The following is a 16,607-nucleotide window of genomic DNA, read 5'->3' as shown; positions in this document are numbered from 1 at the left end:
GTGCTGGGATTAATGGCTCCTGTCACCTTGGTGGATTTCCTCATTCTATTTTGAGCTTAACTATAATTATGTAAAATGATGTTGAGTATCTCTTCTCCAGCATATCAAGAAGTGTTGCAGCTGATCCAATTCTAAGAAAGTTTTCAATTGATTTAGACCACCATATTACTGGAAATGGAACTCACATCTATCTAGAGATGGTTCTTAAATTGGCAATAATATCAATTACAAGCAAAACATACATTTTCAAAATTATAGTCATAGCTTGCCACCCAAGAACATGATAATTATTAAAATTCAAAGTAGTACAAAATTAACTATACTCACAGCATTGAGTATAAACACATTTTTCAAAGGAACAATGCTTTAATCTCAAATTAAGTTACAAATCTCTTACCTTTGATGGGTGATAGTTTCTTTTTAAGAAAATGAAGTTTTGATGTTCTCAAAGGAAATGGCTTCCCCACATCAAACGTTCTTACCAACTTTGACACAGTATTCCAAAGATATTCATAATCTTTCATAATGGTTTTTCCCAGATGCAAATGTAGGCCTACATAATAGTGAACAACCGTAAGTATTAAAACACATTCACAAATGCACAGAAGCTCATATTCTGACTAAATTCATAAACCTCCAAAATACCAATCAAAAAGTGAACATTTTAGTGAGTTGTACACTGGACTAAGTGAAAATAGTCACTAGTTTTGACTATGTGGTAACAAATTTTTAAGTTAATCTTGGATTTCAGACTGATAATTAAGTATTAATATTATAATTATCCTATCTTAACCAATACTGTTTCTATTGGCACTAGATACTTATTATTTCAAATAATAAATATGCCATGCATAACTGTACAATTGATCATACTAAAATAGTTGTTTTGAGAGATAAACATTAATAAGGATCATCATTTTACATGTTGCCAATTTACCCCAATGGTGACATATTAAGGAATCAAATTTAGAGATCAGAGAAGTTTCAATAATGCTGATGCCGTTTTCTGAAAACGTATTATATTTTTTCTTTAACTACTAAGAAGTATAAATTATTCAAAGAAAAAATTAGAATTACACATATCAAATATACAAAAAATTGATCTCTTGGAAAGCAATTAAAATTTCCTCAATATTATGTTTATCCTTGGGTCAACATATAATTATTATTATTATATCATCAGATAATACCGTCAGCATTCTCGTTTTCACAGTAAAAAGCAATATTCTTCAACAAAACATCATCAGTTAGGTCAGAAAGGTAAACAGAATTCAGATCCCAAAATCTGAAGAGGCTTTTATTACTTAAGATGAAATAGTCACACCACTTTTTCTGAAATTTGAAAACAAATCCATGTTATAATCAATTTCCTTAAAGTATACGGTGACATCATCTCCCTTATTAATCTGACTGAAAGAGAAGCAGACAGGCCTGTCTCAATGCTTATTGATATATAAGCTTATTCAGGCTGGTTAGTGATGAATGCCTTATTCCTCGAAAGATTGAAGCATAAGATAAAATCAAAACTGACTTAAAAGCTATCTATCCATTCTCTTTTGAACCTGTAGCATCCCATACTTAGTCTGATCCCAACTTTGGCTTCATTGTAGGCCACGCTCATTCTTTCTGCTCCTGCTACACTAAGCAGATCTCAAGTCCTTGGTCATGCTATTCCCAAGACAATCACACATGCTATTTCAATTCCCAGAATGCAATTTCCATTCCTGGTATATACTACTAACTCCTATTCAACTTTTAGGTCTTGGGTTCCCTTCACTTCTTCCTAAGAGAAGATATGCTTGGAAGACTAGGTTGGATCTTTCCACTGTCAAGATTCTAAAGTATCCTAAAGTTACCCTTTCATAGTAATGATTTAAATTAATTATCTGTTTTCTCTGTAACATGCGCTCCCTGAGGAGTTAATGTGGGGTGGGTAAGTATGTTGTTTTTTTTTTTTCTCACTCTATTCCCAGATTAGTAAAATATGAATGGGGAAGATGTTTATGGTCTGGATTCCTTATTGATTGAGTATAAAATTTTTTCCTTAAACCTTCTGATAATATGTATTAAGATCCTAAAACAAAGAAAGAAAAGAAAGAAGTCTTTGTCAACTCACACACACACACACAAAACCCCAATAGCATGTATAATGACTATCAAGATCCTTTTAATAATCTATTATAGAGAAATAGATAAATAACTGCTATATACATTATAAGACAACTGCTAACTTAAATATGCTGATAACCAATGTTGTAAAAAAAAAAATTACAAGTAAGGCACTAATGGCTCATGCCTACAATCCTAGCTAATAGGGAGGCTGAGATCTAAGGATCCAGGTTTGAAGCCAGCCCAGGCAGGAAAGTTCATGAGACTCTAATCTCCAATTTATCACAGAAAAGCTGCAAGTAGAGCTGTGACTCAAGTAGACTCAAGAGAGCTAGCCATGAGAAAAAAACCAAAAACTCAAGAAGAGTACCCAGACCTTGAATTCAAACCCCAAAACAAAAAAAAAAGAGGCATTTTCTTTCAGTTGTGTAGCTGTCATGCTATTGGTCATTGCTACATAAACTCAAGTGATCGATTTAGGTTATCAAATCTTTAAAAATTCCAAGAAGCTAACACTGTTCTCCATTTAAGGTTACTGTGGTTTTATACATCAAATAACTGAAACAAATTATAAGCCAATAAAGGGTACATTTACCATTTTAAAGAGAGTCTGAATTGCCTTAATCCAAGGAGCTGTGATGAATCTAGAACGAGCTCGTTGAGGAAGAGGTAAGTTAAGTAGAAAAGCCATAGTGAGACAATGAAGTTTGCAAAAATCTTTCATCTCCGCCAGGCCTAAGCAGGAACCCTAAACAAAATAAGAAAGGTAATCTAGAGAACAGGAAACTGTGAAATCATATAAGCAACAAGCAGAACCACAAATATGGGCAGCTACATTTTGCTGAACAGGAATTGCCATTTGTTTTCATTGTATATGTTTGAGGCAGTACATGACCTAGCCTGTATTTGCATGTTGGAGATAAGGGAAAAGGAAGTTTCCAATCATAATAGCAGTAATGTCAGACTTTGTTCAGCAAAGTCTTAAAGCTCAGCAAGCAGCTAATATGATCAAGACTCTACCAGATTCTGCCTGGTGCAGCTACATTCTACTGGCTCTCTTCTGTTCCAGAAAGAATGCTCTCACACTGTATCTGCACATCACCAGGAAGAGGACACCAGGATGGCAATATATCTGTCTTCAAGCATTTACAGAAAACAGAAGTAAGATGGCATCCAGGAGTCTTCCAAGAGCCAAGCAGTCTCATGATTGGTAGAAAAGATCACGGAGATTGATTTGCCCTGATAGGATTTTTGTGATAATTATTTTAAATAGTGTGCTTAGGGCACCTCAACACGTAGACAGGTTTCACTAAGGACCTAATGGCAAATAAAATAGAAGCATTAAGTGTTACCTTTTGGTAATACTCACCATCCATTTCTGGAAAAAAGAGCTAAAACTTCATTAAGAATCTTCAATTACTGGGCACCAGTGACTCTTACTAGCTACTCAGGAGGCTGAGATCTGAGGATTGCGGTTTGAAGCCAGCCCAGGCAATAAAGTCTGTGAGTCTCTTATCTCCAATAAATTACTTAGAAAAAGCAGAAGTGGTGCTGTGGCTCAAGTGGTAGAGCATTATTAGCCTTGAGCACCAAAGAGGCTCAGGGACAGTGTCCAGGCCCTGAGCTCAGGCTCCACAACCAAAAACAACAACAAAAATCCTTAGTAACTCAATTGCATACAAAACAGTATGTAGATGTGTGTGTATATATACATATATGCAGAGATGAATGTTTACTTGAATCCAGATTGGTCAAATGATTTTTGACCTTAGCAGAAAGCTAAGTACCGTAACCGCAATTACTCTCTCCAGCCAGGAAAAGACAAGAACCACAACAGGAATGTTTCTTAAAAGGACAATGTGGTATTGTGGAACTTGCACCTGCCACTCTTGCATTCCATCCTCATTGCTCATTCACACCTTTAGTTTGAATGCTACCCGAAATATCTCAAACTCAGTGTTTCCACTTGTAAAATAGGGATAATAATGCTTGTCTTGAAACACTGCTGGGAGCTCTAGGGGCAAAATACCTTTAAAAAAAAAAAAGTCAAGAGCACAGTACAATTCCCAAGGACCCGTAGGAGGTGGAGCTATGGAGGATAGGAGGTAGAGCTATGGAGGATCATAGAGAAGAAAAGCCCGTAAGACTCTTATCTCCAAAATAACCAATAAAAATCAAACTAGCTCAAATGACAGCGCGCTAGCTAAGCAAGTAAGCTAAGCAATCATGAGGCCCAATAGTATAAAACAGGAACTGAAGCCCCAATAGTAGAAAAAAAAAAAAAACAAGGCTGAAAGTAGAGAGAGATGGTGTTTCTTAGTAAAGCTGTAAGGAACCTACCTGTTGTTTGTTGTTATTTTTAGAAGAAATGGCCTTCTTTTTCTTGGGTAAAAAGTCATGATTTATTTGCAAAAACAATGAACATGAAGTAACACAAAATACACATTGAACATCAGATCTTTCTGGCCAGATTTTCTTAAGCAGTGATATAGTCTCAGATGCCTGTCACAAATAAGTATAACATGGTATGATATTTAGAAAAAATGTTTATTCACAACAGCATATGTTCCCAAATAAAATAAAATACAATTAAAAAAAAAAAAAGATCACAAACCATAATCAAGCAGGTTTCATTTAAAGATGCAAATACGGTTCAACATACACATATCAACAAATGTAATAAAGCACATAAACAGAATCACAGACAGAAAACCATTCACATGATCATCTCAAAAGATGCCACAAAACCTTTCAGATAAAGGCTCTTCTAAAGTCATGAATAAGACAAGGGTGTCCATTCTCCCTACTCTTGTTCAAAATAATACTGGAACTCATAACTAGAGAAATAAGGCCAGAGAAAGAAATAAAAGAGATTCAAACAGGGGAAAAAAAGATCAAATTATCCCTATTTACTGATGGAAATATCCTATACTTAAAAGATCCAAAGACTGCACCCAAAAAAAATCCTTCCTAGATTTGACAAACATCTTTCAACAACATAGCAAGATATAAAATCAGTGTATGTAATGAGCCACTTTTCTATACATCAACAATTAAGTTTCTGGGAATAAAATCAGGAAAACAATTCTGTTCACAATCACTTCAATAAGAATAAAACATCTCTGCCCATGTAATTGTAACTCCTCTGTACAGTATGTTCACAAATAAAATAAAATTAAATTAAAAAAAAAGAATAAAACATCTTAAGAATAAACTAAGAAGGTGAAAAACCTCAACAATGAAAACCATCAAACCTTAAGAAGTTGAAGAAGATACCAGAAGATAGAAAGACCTCCTATGTTCGTTGATTAGAAGAATAAATACTGTGAAAATGGCTATACTACCTAAAGCAACCTACATTCAGATTCAATATGATCTGATCAATACTTTTCAATAACAAGGTCTTGACTAAGAACCAGTACAAAATGAAGACTAGAGAGACATAGCAACTAAATGAACATGTTTTCCTGGATACTGATACAGTAATCCTGATACAGAAAAAAGTGCAGCAGTGATAAACTTAGTGAAATTCACCTAAGCTCTTGAGCTTAATTGAAACTATCCTGTCAATGCAATTTCCTGGTGTTTATAACTGCTCCATGGATATATAAGAAAACTAACACCAGAGGAAACTTTGTGAGTAGTCATGAAAACTCTTGTCATTTTTGAAACATTTTATGATTAAAATAGTCAATTCTATTTTTAAAATGTTTTAATCTCATTACCTTTTCCAGCACAGTATCCCATTTTAAATCTCTAAAGAGAGGTGCTACTGCAGAGGTTCTGTTCTCTTCCAATTGTTTAAGCAGGGATTTGTACACAGTCCAAATCTGCGTTCTATTCTGTAAAGCAAAGGAAAGTCAAGTGCATTGCCAAAAAGAAAATATCTAAGTATTTTCCAACTTTAAAAAATCAAATACTTAAGACATAATTGTATTATAATATTGTTCTCTGTAAAATACATTGCACTGTTAGAGAGGGTCACCAGTAAAAAGCCTGTCAAGTAGTACTACTTTATCTTTGCTGAGAATAGAGAATCTATAGATATAGACAATATAATATTACTTTATCTTTGCTTTGCTGAGAATACAGAATACTATAGAATATACAATACATAACACTATCTTTACTGAGAATATAGTGGATTAGGTTTTTAAACAAAATAAAATAATATGAAAATCCCCTATTCTTAAATGTACAATTTAATGGATTTTAGTAAATTTACCTGGTTTTGTAACCATCAACACAATCTAGTTTTAGACTGTTTGGTAAAAACTACCCACAGGAAACATCATAACCATTTAATGCAATAAGGGTATAATGAATTCCGTACCAACATGAATGAATAAAAACATATTTTATTCACTAGCAGATGTTATCCTAGCAATAGGTATTATCAGTGTTTTAAATTGCCTTCCCACTAGACTTGAAATAAATATTTATTGAATATGTATTCCTGTGTCTTTTTTAATTCTAGTCCAAGTTGGACTGGAATGAAATTGCATCTTTAAAGCCAATGTTCAATGTATTAAGAAATAAATTCTCTTTACCAGTAATAAACTCCATCCTTAAGGAAAACTATTCTTAAGCAGAGACTGGACAGAATGTTTGTAGGGTACTTTAAATTCAGATGCAGAAATTTCTCTAACAGATTAAAATAAACTGAATTGATAAAAAGTATTTCCTTCCTCTTGGGCTGAGAAGGTGGTTCAGTGGTAGAGCGCTTGCCTTGCATGCATGAGGCCCTGGGTTCGATTCCTCAGCACCACATAAGCAAAAAGAAAAAAAAGCAGGAAGTAGCACTGTGGCTCAAGTGGTAGAGCGCTAGCCTTGAGCTGAAGAGCTGAGGGACAGCGCCCAGGCCCAGAGTTCAGGCCCCACGACCGGACCAAAAAAATATTTCCTTCCTCTCAATAGGAAAATGAAGCCTGGGCCTGTCCCTGCTCATAGATGGCAACGTGTGTGTGTGTGTGTGCGTGCGTGCGTGCGTGTGTGTGTATGTGTGTACTAGTAGTGGGGCTTGAGCTCAGAGCTTTATGCTCTTAGTGTTTGTGCTCAAGTCTCTACCACATGAGCCACACCTCCACTTTGGGATTTTTACTGCTAACTGGAGATAAAAAATAAATAAGTAAAAATAAAAAAAACTCTCAGATTTGTCTGCTCAAGATAGTTTTGAACCATATCCTCAGCTCTCAGCCTTTTTAGTAACTAGGATTACAGTTGTGAACTACTATTGACAAATGTACATTTTTCCAAATATGGGAGGAATATAACACAATTCTCAAAGATTAGCAGATATTAGTTGGCTCAAAAATTCTTTGATGAAATATAGTGAAAAAATATAAAACAGAAACTGGATTTATTTCCAAAGTCACTGTGTTTATTTTTTTCTCTGAAAATTTCAATTGAGTTGCTAAATCTACATAGTTATCAATTAGGTATAAATTTGGCAAAATAATTAGAGAATGGCATCAGAATTGTAAACTCTTAGAAAAATATATTAATGAGTTGACTATTCCACAATTAACCTATCTTAATTCTTTTCCTTCTTCATTAACCTACTCTTGCAATTCTCAGTAAAGGTGAGCCTATTAACTACCATTTCACTAGTATGTCAGTAAGAGAAATATAATTTTTGCCTCTAAATGCATTTTGGCCTTCACTCCCTTGCAGTCAATATGCCACACAGTAGCTAAGGACAAAGGGGTAGGAATCCGTGGTTTCATTCCATACTCAGCTATTCCTCTGTTGTTAGTGATAAATAGATTATGGGTACAAACATCTGTTTCTTTTGATTGTTTGTTTTTGTTTTGTTGTTGTTGTTCTTTTTTTTTGTAGGTAGTGGGGCTTCAACTATGGGCTTAGGTGATGTCCCTGCGCTCTTCAGCTCAAAGCCAGAGCTTTACCACTTGAGCCATAGCACCACTTCTGGTTTTCTAATGTTTTATTGGAAATAGGAGTCTCACAGACTTTCCTGCCGGGGCTGGCTTTAAAACCATGATCCTCAGATCTCAGCCTCCTTGTAGCTAGGATTACAGGCTTGAGCCACCGGCACCTAGCTAAACATCTGTTTCTTAATCTGTAGAATTTCCCTTAGAAAAATTTTGTGAAAATTAAATAATCACTCATGAGTACCAGAACTACAGTATAACAAGAAGTACTCAACAATGTACTATGTCTATATCATTGCTATTAATTTATTACTATTATTAGCGATTTTTCTTTCTCTCTATTAAATTTGTGATTATTTCTATATAGGAAGTATAAAAGAAGCTAAGTAAAGAAATTTAGAAAATTTTGTAAAAGAACATTGTCTCTTTTAGATGGATAGATATAAAAATTACCTTCGATAAAAGCTTCACATCATCATACAAGCTTGGCATAAAGTAAGCATAAAGTCGAAGAATGTCAGATGCTTGTCCTGAAAAGAGCACAATATTGACTCTCCTTGCCCAACAGTGAATGATTAAAAAGTTGAAAAGATGTGTTTGCAACTGGTTCAGGCCTTCATCTGCAACTATCAGGAAATATGGGCAAGTCTCTTTCAAGCAAGTTTCCCACTCTTGTGAAAAGCATCTAGAAAATTCAGTCCAAACATCAACGGTGGTATTGTTCTGAAGATGAAGAATTAAAGCAGTTCGCAAAGGAAGAAGTTCTGGGAAGCTGAAGTAGGCACACTCAGCATCCTGTGGAAAAGGAGATGGTAACGTCCATTACTTCGATATTATCATCTAGTGTTTTGCTTATGTCATTGGTCAGCACACCCATTAAAAGCATAAAGGTATAATACAAAACTCAATAGCATGCTGTCATATAATCAGGGAATAGCTTCTAAAAGTTTGCCAAACACAATTTAGATTTATAAACTTATGGACAGCATATGGTCAGCATATCACACTCAATGTTAATCACACTTTCTCTTCCTCCTCTAATCCTTTCCTTCTCCATTCTCATTTCAAAAAGCAAAAGGACCAAAGGAAAGGTGAAAAGTAAATTATAGATATAAATTATCTGCAAGGATAAGCTGAAATGAATCCCTTTGTTCTAGAGGATTGCTCCAGACTACAGAGAATGTCCTTATGCCCCATAGTTTTTTCTCACCAGATCAAAACCTCTACAGTCAACTAGATTGTACACATTAGATCAGAGCACCAGAACTTTATTCAAACCCTTGAAGCCAGGAATGGTGAGACTCACCAATAATCCCAGAAAAGTCAGAGATGAGACAAGAAGATAGAGTTTTGAAACTAGCAAGGCACCCTACCTCAAAAAAAAAACTAAAGACAAAAGGGCTAGGCCAGGCACCGGTGGCTCACACCTATAATCCTAGCTACTAAGTAGGCTGAGATCTGATGATCTCGGTTCAAAGCCAGCCCAGGCAAGAAAGACCATGAGACTCTTATCTCCAATAAACCACTCAGAAAACCGGAAGTGGTACTGTGGCTCAAGTGGTAGAACACTAGCCTTGAGCTGAAGAGCTGAGTGACAGTGCCCAGGCCCAGAGTTCAAGCCCCACAACCGACCAAAAAAAAAAAAAAAAGATAAAAAGGCTAGAAGCGTGGTACAAGTAGTAGAGTATGCCCTAGGTTCAAACCTCAGTATCGCCAAAGTCAAAAATCAAAACCATAACAACATCATGGCTGACCACTCAACAATGTTCAAAAATATAACAGTATTGTGGTTGCAACATGATCAAGAAGAACCAGACTAAAACTATTGAGTATCATTAGTCACTTTGGGGGTTTTAGGATCTTAGGGTTTTGCATATTAGTTACTTTTAGGGTTAGGAGAGGTTATTGATGGTTAAATATATCTGTATTTGCAATTGTTAAAACTTTATTCCTTATATTCATAGTCAGAAAAGGAACACTACCTATGACATTGTCTTGAAGGCATTTCCTAAAGGGAAAGGAACAAAGCAGAGTTAGTGAATATGTGGGCTCAAATATGTTTTATTTGGGATTCAAGTACCTTTGCTAAGTTTTGTTTAGTATCTTTCCTAAGCTTCAAGTTTCTGTGCTAAGTTTTGAAGACAGAAGCAGTTCTCAGAGGAGGAAGACTAGAAACTAGAGATTACCTGAGCCATTACAGAGATTTCTTATCCACTTTCATGATTTTATGTGTCCTGACAATAAAGTTCTATTATTGTAAATAATGTTTCTAAAAATAAAGAAACACTCTGAATACACCTGCAGTTCTAGCTACTGAGGAAAGTTAGAAGCAAAAAGGGGGAAGATTTGCAGCTTAAGGCTATCCAAGGCAAATTAACAAGACTCCAGCTCAAAAACAAACTAAAACCAAAAAACAGCTGGGTATGGCTCAAGTGGTAGAGCAAGAAAGGCCCTGGGTTTAATCACCAGTACCAGAAAAAAAGAAAAAGAAAAAGAAAAATCTCTCAAGGATGAGAATTCCTACATACTAAGATTTGGGAATCATTTTTCCTCTTTCTCTCTTTAAATTTTAGTTATAATCTTTATATTACATAAACCCAACCATCACACGGTACCTTGAAGAAAACTACAGCAAAATGGCCTCCTTTGTTAATGAGATCCAAGAGATAGCATTCAACCAGGTAGAAGAAATGGAGACTCTGCCCCTGCTTCAGTGACTTCTCACATACACACGTGATCAGTAAGGAGTCTCCATCGATCAGAAAAAACTCAGATTCAACAAAGTCATTCAACAAGCTGGAATACCTAAGAAAACAAACAACAAAAAGAAGTTAAATGAAAAAGAGGTTTGGATTCAATAATTCCCCCTAAAAGCTGTATTACTGTTACTATCACATTACTATCACCAGTAGCAGATGAATTTGTTATATATACCTATATATAATAAATAGGCAGTTATGTATTAATATATAACTACGTACAAGTATATATACTGATATAATGTATATACATGTACAAGGTCATGCTGAGATAGATACCATCAGATCTGCTGACATTTTCTGTAATAAAGATCTTTATTCTAAGAAAATACTCACTCTGCACTTGGCATTTTATTCAGAATTAACTGTGAAATTGCCTCTAACAACGCCATGGGTTGTTCTAAAGAGAGTGGATTATTTTCAGTCATTCCTTCAAGCTCACAGTTGTTATCTGAGGAATAAGAAACAGTATTTTAATTGCTTTAACTCAATTAAATCTGTATAGCTTCTATTTCATAACTCTGAAGGTATTTTGAATTGAAAATTACCCAATCTTGTAGCTTCCTTTGCCTTCAGCCTGAAGGGCAAGTATTAAATATCGTAATTATCTGTCACTCTGTCTTCTCCAAATAACAGTTGTTCATGAGAATGGTAGACCTGCAAAGAAAGGGGAAAATTCAAGTCATGATTCTACCCATAAACATGGACTGAATGACGATTACACATTAAGCAAAATAGTAGGCACCAAGAATATAAGAAGTAACAAAGCACCAAGCGCTGGTGGCTCACGCCTGTAATCCCAGCTGCTCGGGAGTCTGAGAACTGAGGATCGCGGTTTGAAGCCAGTGTAGACAGGAAAGGCTGTGAGACTGTTCTCTGCAATTCACCAGAAGTGGAGCTGTGGCTGGAACAGCGCCACGACCACCACCGACAAAAGAACAGCTACAACAAAAACAGAAGAAGATGATGAAAGAAAAGGAAATCGCAAAAACAACACAATACCAGTTTCCAAGAGCTTGAAAATCCTATTAGACTTCTGGCCGAAGCCTCTCCCACACTTGGCTTGCTGCCTTGGCTCGCGCATGCGTGGGCCTGGCGGGGGGCGATCCCGCGCCCAGGGGCTTCCGGCTCGGGCAGACTTCGGTCTCGCCATTGGCCCGCCGAGAGGCAGCCCCAGCCGGGAGCCTCGCACAGCTGTCCGGGGCATCGCGGAGGTGTCCCGGCACGGAACCCGCGCGCGGGACACGGCCCTGCCACGTTCCCCTCACCCCCCAGCCGGCTTTGGCCCGCCACGATCGGCCGCGCAGGCGTCAAGCCGGTTTGAGCCGGATCCAGCCAGATGGAACCGGATCGAACCGGATCAAGCCGGTTTGAACCGGATTGGACCGGATCAAACAGGTTTGAGCCAGATGTAACCGGTTCCAAGCTGGATTAATGAGCCGGACTGAGCCAGATTGAGTCGGCTAGAGCCAGATTAAACTGGTTTTGAGCCAGATTAAACCGGATTGAGAGGATGGAAGGAGGGAGAGAGGGAGGAAGGAATTATAACAACCACAAGTTACAATTCTTTACATTTCATAACCTTTTTACATTTCTAATGCCCACATAGAAATAGGTAACTTTCTTTTTTTTTGGGGGGGGGGTCCGGTCGTGGGGCCTGAACTCTGTCCCTCAGCTCTTCAGCTCAAGGCTAGCGCTCTACCACTTGAGCCACAGCACCACTTCCGACTTTTTTCTTTTTACTTACGTGGTGCTGAGGAATTGAACCCAGGGCCTCAGGCATGCAAGGCAAGCGCTCTACCACTGAGCCACCTTCCCGGCCCAGAAATAGGTAACCTTCTATATCCAAATCAGAGTGAAGCAAGTGAGCAAAATGTCTTTGGACTGTCTCCGTGGCTGACACACGCTAGCCCTTGGAGTCAAGGGCAAGGAATGCTCAAATAGTCTACCTCCTGGAGAAAGAAAATCACAGTTTTGAGTCCCCTTGGCCAAAAGCCCCAGGGGTTGTCTATCTTTTTCATTTTCTACACCATGTCTGACTTAATGTTCTAATCATATTAAACATGTGACTTTAAAAAAAATTATTAATCATAAAATCATATAAAAATGGAAAATCACAAATGTGACAAAAGAGATAAGGGGAAACTTCCATACAGAAACAATGTTTGAGATAAATTTTTGAAGAGAAGAACAGAATTAGTTGAGCAAAAGAATAGAAGTAGCATTCTGAGCAGAGCAAATACAAGAATATTACACATAAAGGTCCTGTGGTCTGAAATAATGTGGAAGGAGTAAATTCCTAAAAGAAGGCAGTAGGCTGGCGTTAAGAAGAGTAACTAGAACCATTAGCCATGCAGAAGAGGGCTAAAGCAATCTAAGAGCACACAGAACCTTTAAGAGGATGTTACACAATTTTTTCATCCTAAAAATAAGAAAATAGCCATTTTGAAACGATTGCTCCAACTATAGTGCAAAGAACAGACAGAATGGAAGCAATACCCCTGTTAGTGGAATGGGCAAAATGGCATTTGATAGAATTTGATGGAATTACAAATTGATGGGAGGGGCTGAGCTAATAAAGATAAAAAGATGAGAAACTATATGACATCTTGCAGACTCTGCAGGTCATTTTACATGAGAAAGTACAAGGTGACCGAGTGTGATCAGAGTCTTATGCTTATGTAAGGAGTTTAGGCATTTTCCTGATATGTTTGTCACTCACGCAACCCACCACCTGACTCATTATATACAAGCTTCATGGCCTTCCTTCCGTTCTCTCAACTGTACCACGCTCAAGTGATGAAAGACGATGCAGTGAAAACTAAGCATGTCAGAGAAAAATGAACCGTAAGCATGTACAGAAGATGAGAAGATCTTCATCAGATAACATCCAACTCTACAGAATAACAAATGAATTCATAGGTTCACAGACAGCCACAGTGCCTTTAGTATGTCCAGAATTTTCATGGAATCTCATGAAAAATAAAATTATAAACACCCAATGGCTTCATTTACTAAATAGTTCTCTCTAAACAAATTAGTATTTTATCCTAACAAGTAAGAAGTTGTAAATCGTTGAAATAGGGATACAACTGGACCCATTGCAACAATGAGATGTACAAGTCGTTATGTCTAAATCGAACTTTACAACTTTGGTAGTGGAGGGGGGGAGGATTGGGTGGGGAAATGGGCAGAGGATGGGAAGGGATTGGAAGGGGAAACAAAGGAGAAGGCTACAATACTTGATAAGAAATGCACTCATTATCTTGCCCATGTAATTGTAACCCCTCTGTACAGTATTTTCACAATAAAAAATATTCAATAAGTTGTTTGAAGAAATAATGCACAAAAATTGAAAGAAATAATATAGTATTTTTGGTTAAATATAACAAGTAATGGGATGTGGATGTCTATTTAAAAACAGCACTATTTATTCAACAGTAGCCATGGTGTAGAATAAAACCCTCCATAACCTGACAACTAACAGCTCCCACGGCCTCCTGCTTTCATGTACCCTACAAGAAATCTTCTGTATTAAGGACTACAATTTACAATTATTGTCTCTTCTCTCTCAAATAAAGGATAAACATACTATAGAGAAAATAATGCACCCCCTGTCATAACTGTTGAATGAACATACATACACACAAATTATACACGTTTTCAGATGGGAAAGACACCAAGAAGAAGGAGGAGGAAGAGGAGGAGGAGGAGGAGGAGGAAAGGAAAGAAAGAAGGAGGGAGGGAGAGAGAGAGGAAGGAAGGAAGAAAGAAAGAAAGGAGGGAGGGAGGGAGGAAGAAAGGAAGGAAGGAAGGGCTACATCAATAAGCGTAATTCAGAAATAGGATAGATCTTTAAAAGTTCTAATTAATATTGCCAAGGAATCAAAATGGATAATTTCAGAAAAAGATTAATATGAAACTAAACACAATGGAATACCCCTGTAGTATATTTTCAGCTACTCAGTAGGCCAAAGAAAGATCACAAATTCTATTCCAGTCTATGGCAACTTAATAACACATTGTTGAGAGAAAATAACCCTTAGCTAAGGACCAGAAAGAAAGCCTGGTGCTTCAACCCACTAGATTTGAGGAAGGAATTGTTCCATCGGAATGATCACCCTAGTCCAACCCAGGCAGACATCTTGAATCCGGCCAGGAGAGAGGCCCTGTGAGGACGCAAGAAACACGGCTGCCGGACCTTCTAATCCACCAAAAGTGCAGTTTAAACCAATGATGGTGGTGCGTGCCTGTAATCTTAACACTTAGGAGGCTGAGGCAGTAAACACAAATGGAGTCGACTGGTTGGTTAGGTGGTTATTGTTGTTATGTAACCTGCAGATTCTGATTGTGTGTGTGTGTGTGTGTGGTCCTGGATCTTCCCGGAAAAAGAAGCCAATTTCCTGCTTTCGAGGTGCAAGTTTTATTCACTGTATCAGATCTGAGATCTTTCCTCATTCTGGGGGGTGGAGGGAGGATGGGATGGGGAAACAAAGGAGGAGGCTGCAATGCTTGATAAGAAATGTACTCATTATCTTGCCCATGTAATTGTAACCCCTCTGTACAGTACTTTCACAAAGAAGAAGGAGGAGGAGGAGGAGGAGGAGAAGGAGGAGGAGGAGGAGGAGGAGGAGGAGGAGGAGGGAGGAAGAAGAAGAAGAAGAAGAAGAAGAAGAAGAAGAAGAAGAAGAAGAAGAAGGAGAAGGAGAAGGAGAAGGAGAAGGAGAAGGAGAAGGAGAAGAAGGAGAAGGAGAAGGAGGAAGAAGAAGAAGGAAGAAGAAGAAGAAGACCCATCCATTTCCCCAATCATGTCTACCTGCCCCTCTCCCTTCCCTTCTCTCTCTTCAACCTCTGGCCTCCGCAGCCAGGCTGGGGGAGAGGGGTGTCTGTGCACAGCTGGCTTTGCAACCCCAACCCACCACCCCACCCCACCCCACCCCCACCCCCACCGTCCCTATCCACCCAGCTGTGGTCACCTTACCTCTCAGAATAGCTCAGCTCCAGCCCCTTCTTTGGGACACACCTCTCCTGGATCCCCTATGCACCACACCCCACACACACACACAAACACACACACCTCAAAGCGCTCACTGGCCCTGGGGCACCTCCCTCTTCTTACCCGGATCCAGGCAGGACTTGCTGCTGAGCCCCGCAGATTGGAGTGCACTGGGCGCCCTAGCGCTCTCAAGCGGTCTTTTATACCTGAGTCCTTGCTTTCAGTTTCCTTTCTCCTCCCAGGAGCGCTAAGTTTCTGTTTCCTTTTCTCCTGAGTTGGGTAAAGTCGATCTGGAGAAAGTAGCTTTATGCCTGTCTTCAATCGAATTTTAATGTACGGGGAGAAAGAAGCATAGACAATAATAAAGAGCCGGCTCCTCTGGCGTCAATATAGAGGGGCAGAGAGATTTGAAACAAGACAAAACAAAAAGTGCTAGAAAAACGTCCACGGTGAGATAAGGGGTAATCGCTGTTCCCATTTGTGTGTAAAATGGAAAAAGAAAAAAAGAAAAAAAAAAGACTGTAAGATCCCTGACTACCTAAGTGTCTGTCCTGATCGGGCTGATGAGTCGTAGTCTGCAGGAGCCCTGTTTCGAACTTTTCCAAAAGGTCAGTCTGCTTCCTGGAATGTCTTCTACTTTTCCCTTGGAAGTTTTTAACCTGTTGACTCCTGGTGTGCCTAATTGCATGGATGCTACGCATAGATAAATGCCTCGGAATCCTCGGCGGTGGAGCGGTGGAGCGGTGGGTTTGGATAATCTGCTGAAAACAGTAAACCCAGGCTGCTTTGCCTGGAAGACAGGAGCCAAGCCCCTCCCCCATTGTTTCCACAGAAAACAGAACAGCCGGAGCT

At 38.3% G+C, this 16,607-nt stretch overlaps 1 protein-coding gene across 3 annotated transcripts in view; it reads right to left on the bottom strand.

Moving 5' to 3' along the window:
- The window catches only part of LOC138823303 (probable ATP-dependent RNA helicase DDX60), a 65,340-nt gene extending 49,399 nt beyond the window's left edge, over window positions 1-15,941 (bottom strand). For 2 of the 3 annotated variants that reach the window (XM_070016516.1, XM_070016518.1), the window contains exons 1-11: window positions 15,879-15,941; window positions 11,531-11,701; window positions 11,308-11,416; window positions 11,096-11,210; window positions 10,616-10,805; window positions 8,454-8,795; window positions 5,835-5,951; window positions 4,450-4,611; window positions 2,705-2,857; window positions 1,191-1,332; window positions 398-553 (exon numbers count right to left, since the gene is read on the bottom strand). In XM_070016516.1, coding sequence (XP_069872617.1) covers window positions 398-553; window positions 1,191-1,332; window positions 2,705-2,857; window positions 4,450-4,611; window positions 5,835-5,951; window positions 8,454-8,795; window positions 10,616-10,805; window positions 11,096-11,187 — 1,354 coding nt within the window. In that variant the 5' untranslated portion in view covers window positions 11,188-11,210; window positions 11,308-11,416; window positions 11,531-11,701; window positions 15,879-15,941. Of the gene's footprint in view, window positions 1-397; window positions 554-1,190; window positions 1,333-2,704; window positions 2,858-4,449; window positions 4,612-5,834; window positions 5,952-8,453; window positions 8,796-10,615; window positions 10,806-11,095; window positions 11,211-11,307; window positions 11,417-11,504; window positions 11,702-15,878 lie in introns of all 3 variants that reach the window. The other variant, XM_070016517.1, reaches the window with a different exon arrangement.
- Window positions 15,942-16,607: the final 666 nt, after the last annotated feature.

Source organism: Dipodomys merriami, unplaced genomic scaffold (assembly GCF_024711535.1).
Source record: "Dipodomys merriami isolate MVZ:Mamm:240054 unplaced genomic scaffold, mDipMer1.0.p SCAF_12, whole genome shotgun sequence".
Lineage (NCBI taxonomy): Eukaryota > Metazoa > Chordata > Mammalia > Rodentia > Heteromyidae > Dipodomys > Dipodomys merriami.
Note: the sequence above shows the minus strand (reverse complement) of the source record. Positions and strands in the feature narration are given on the sequence as shown.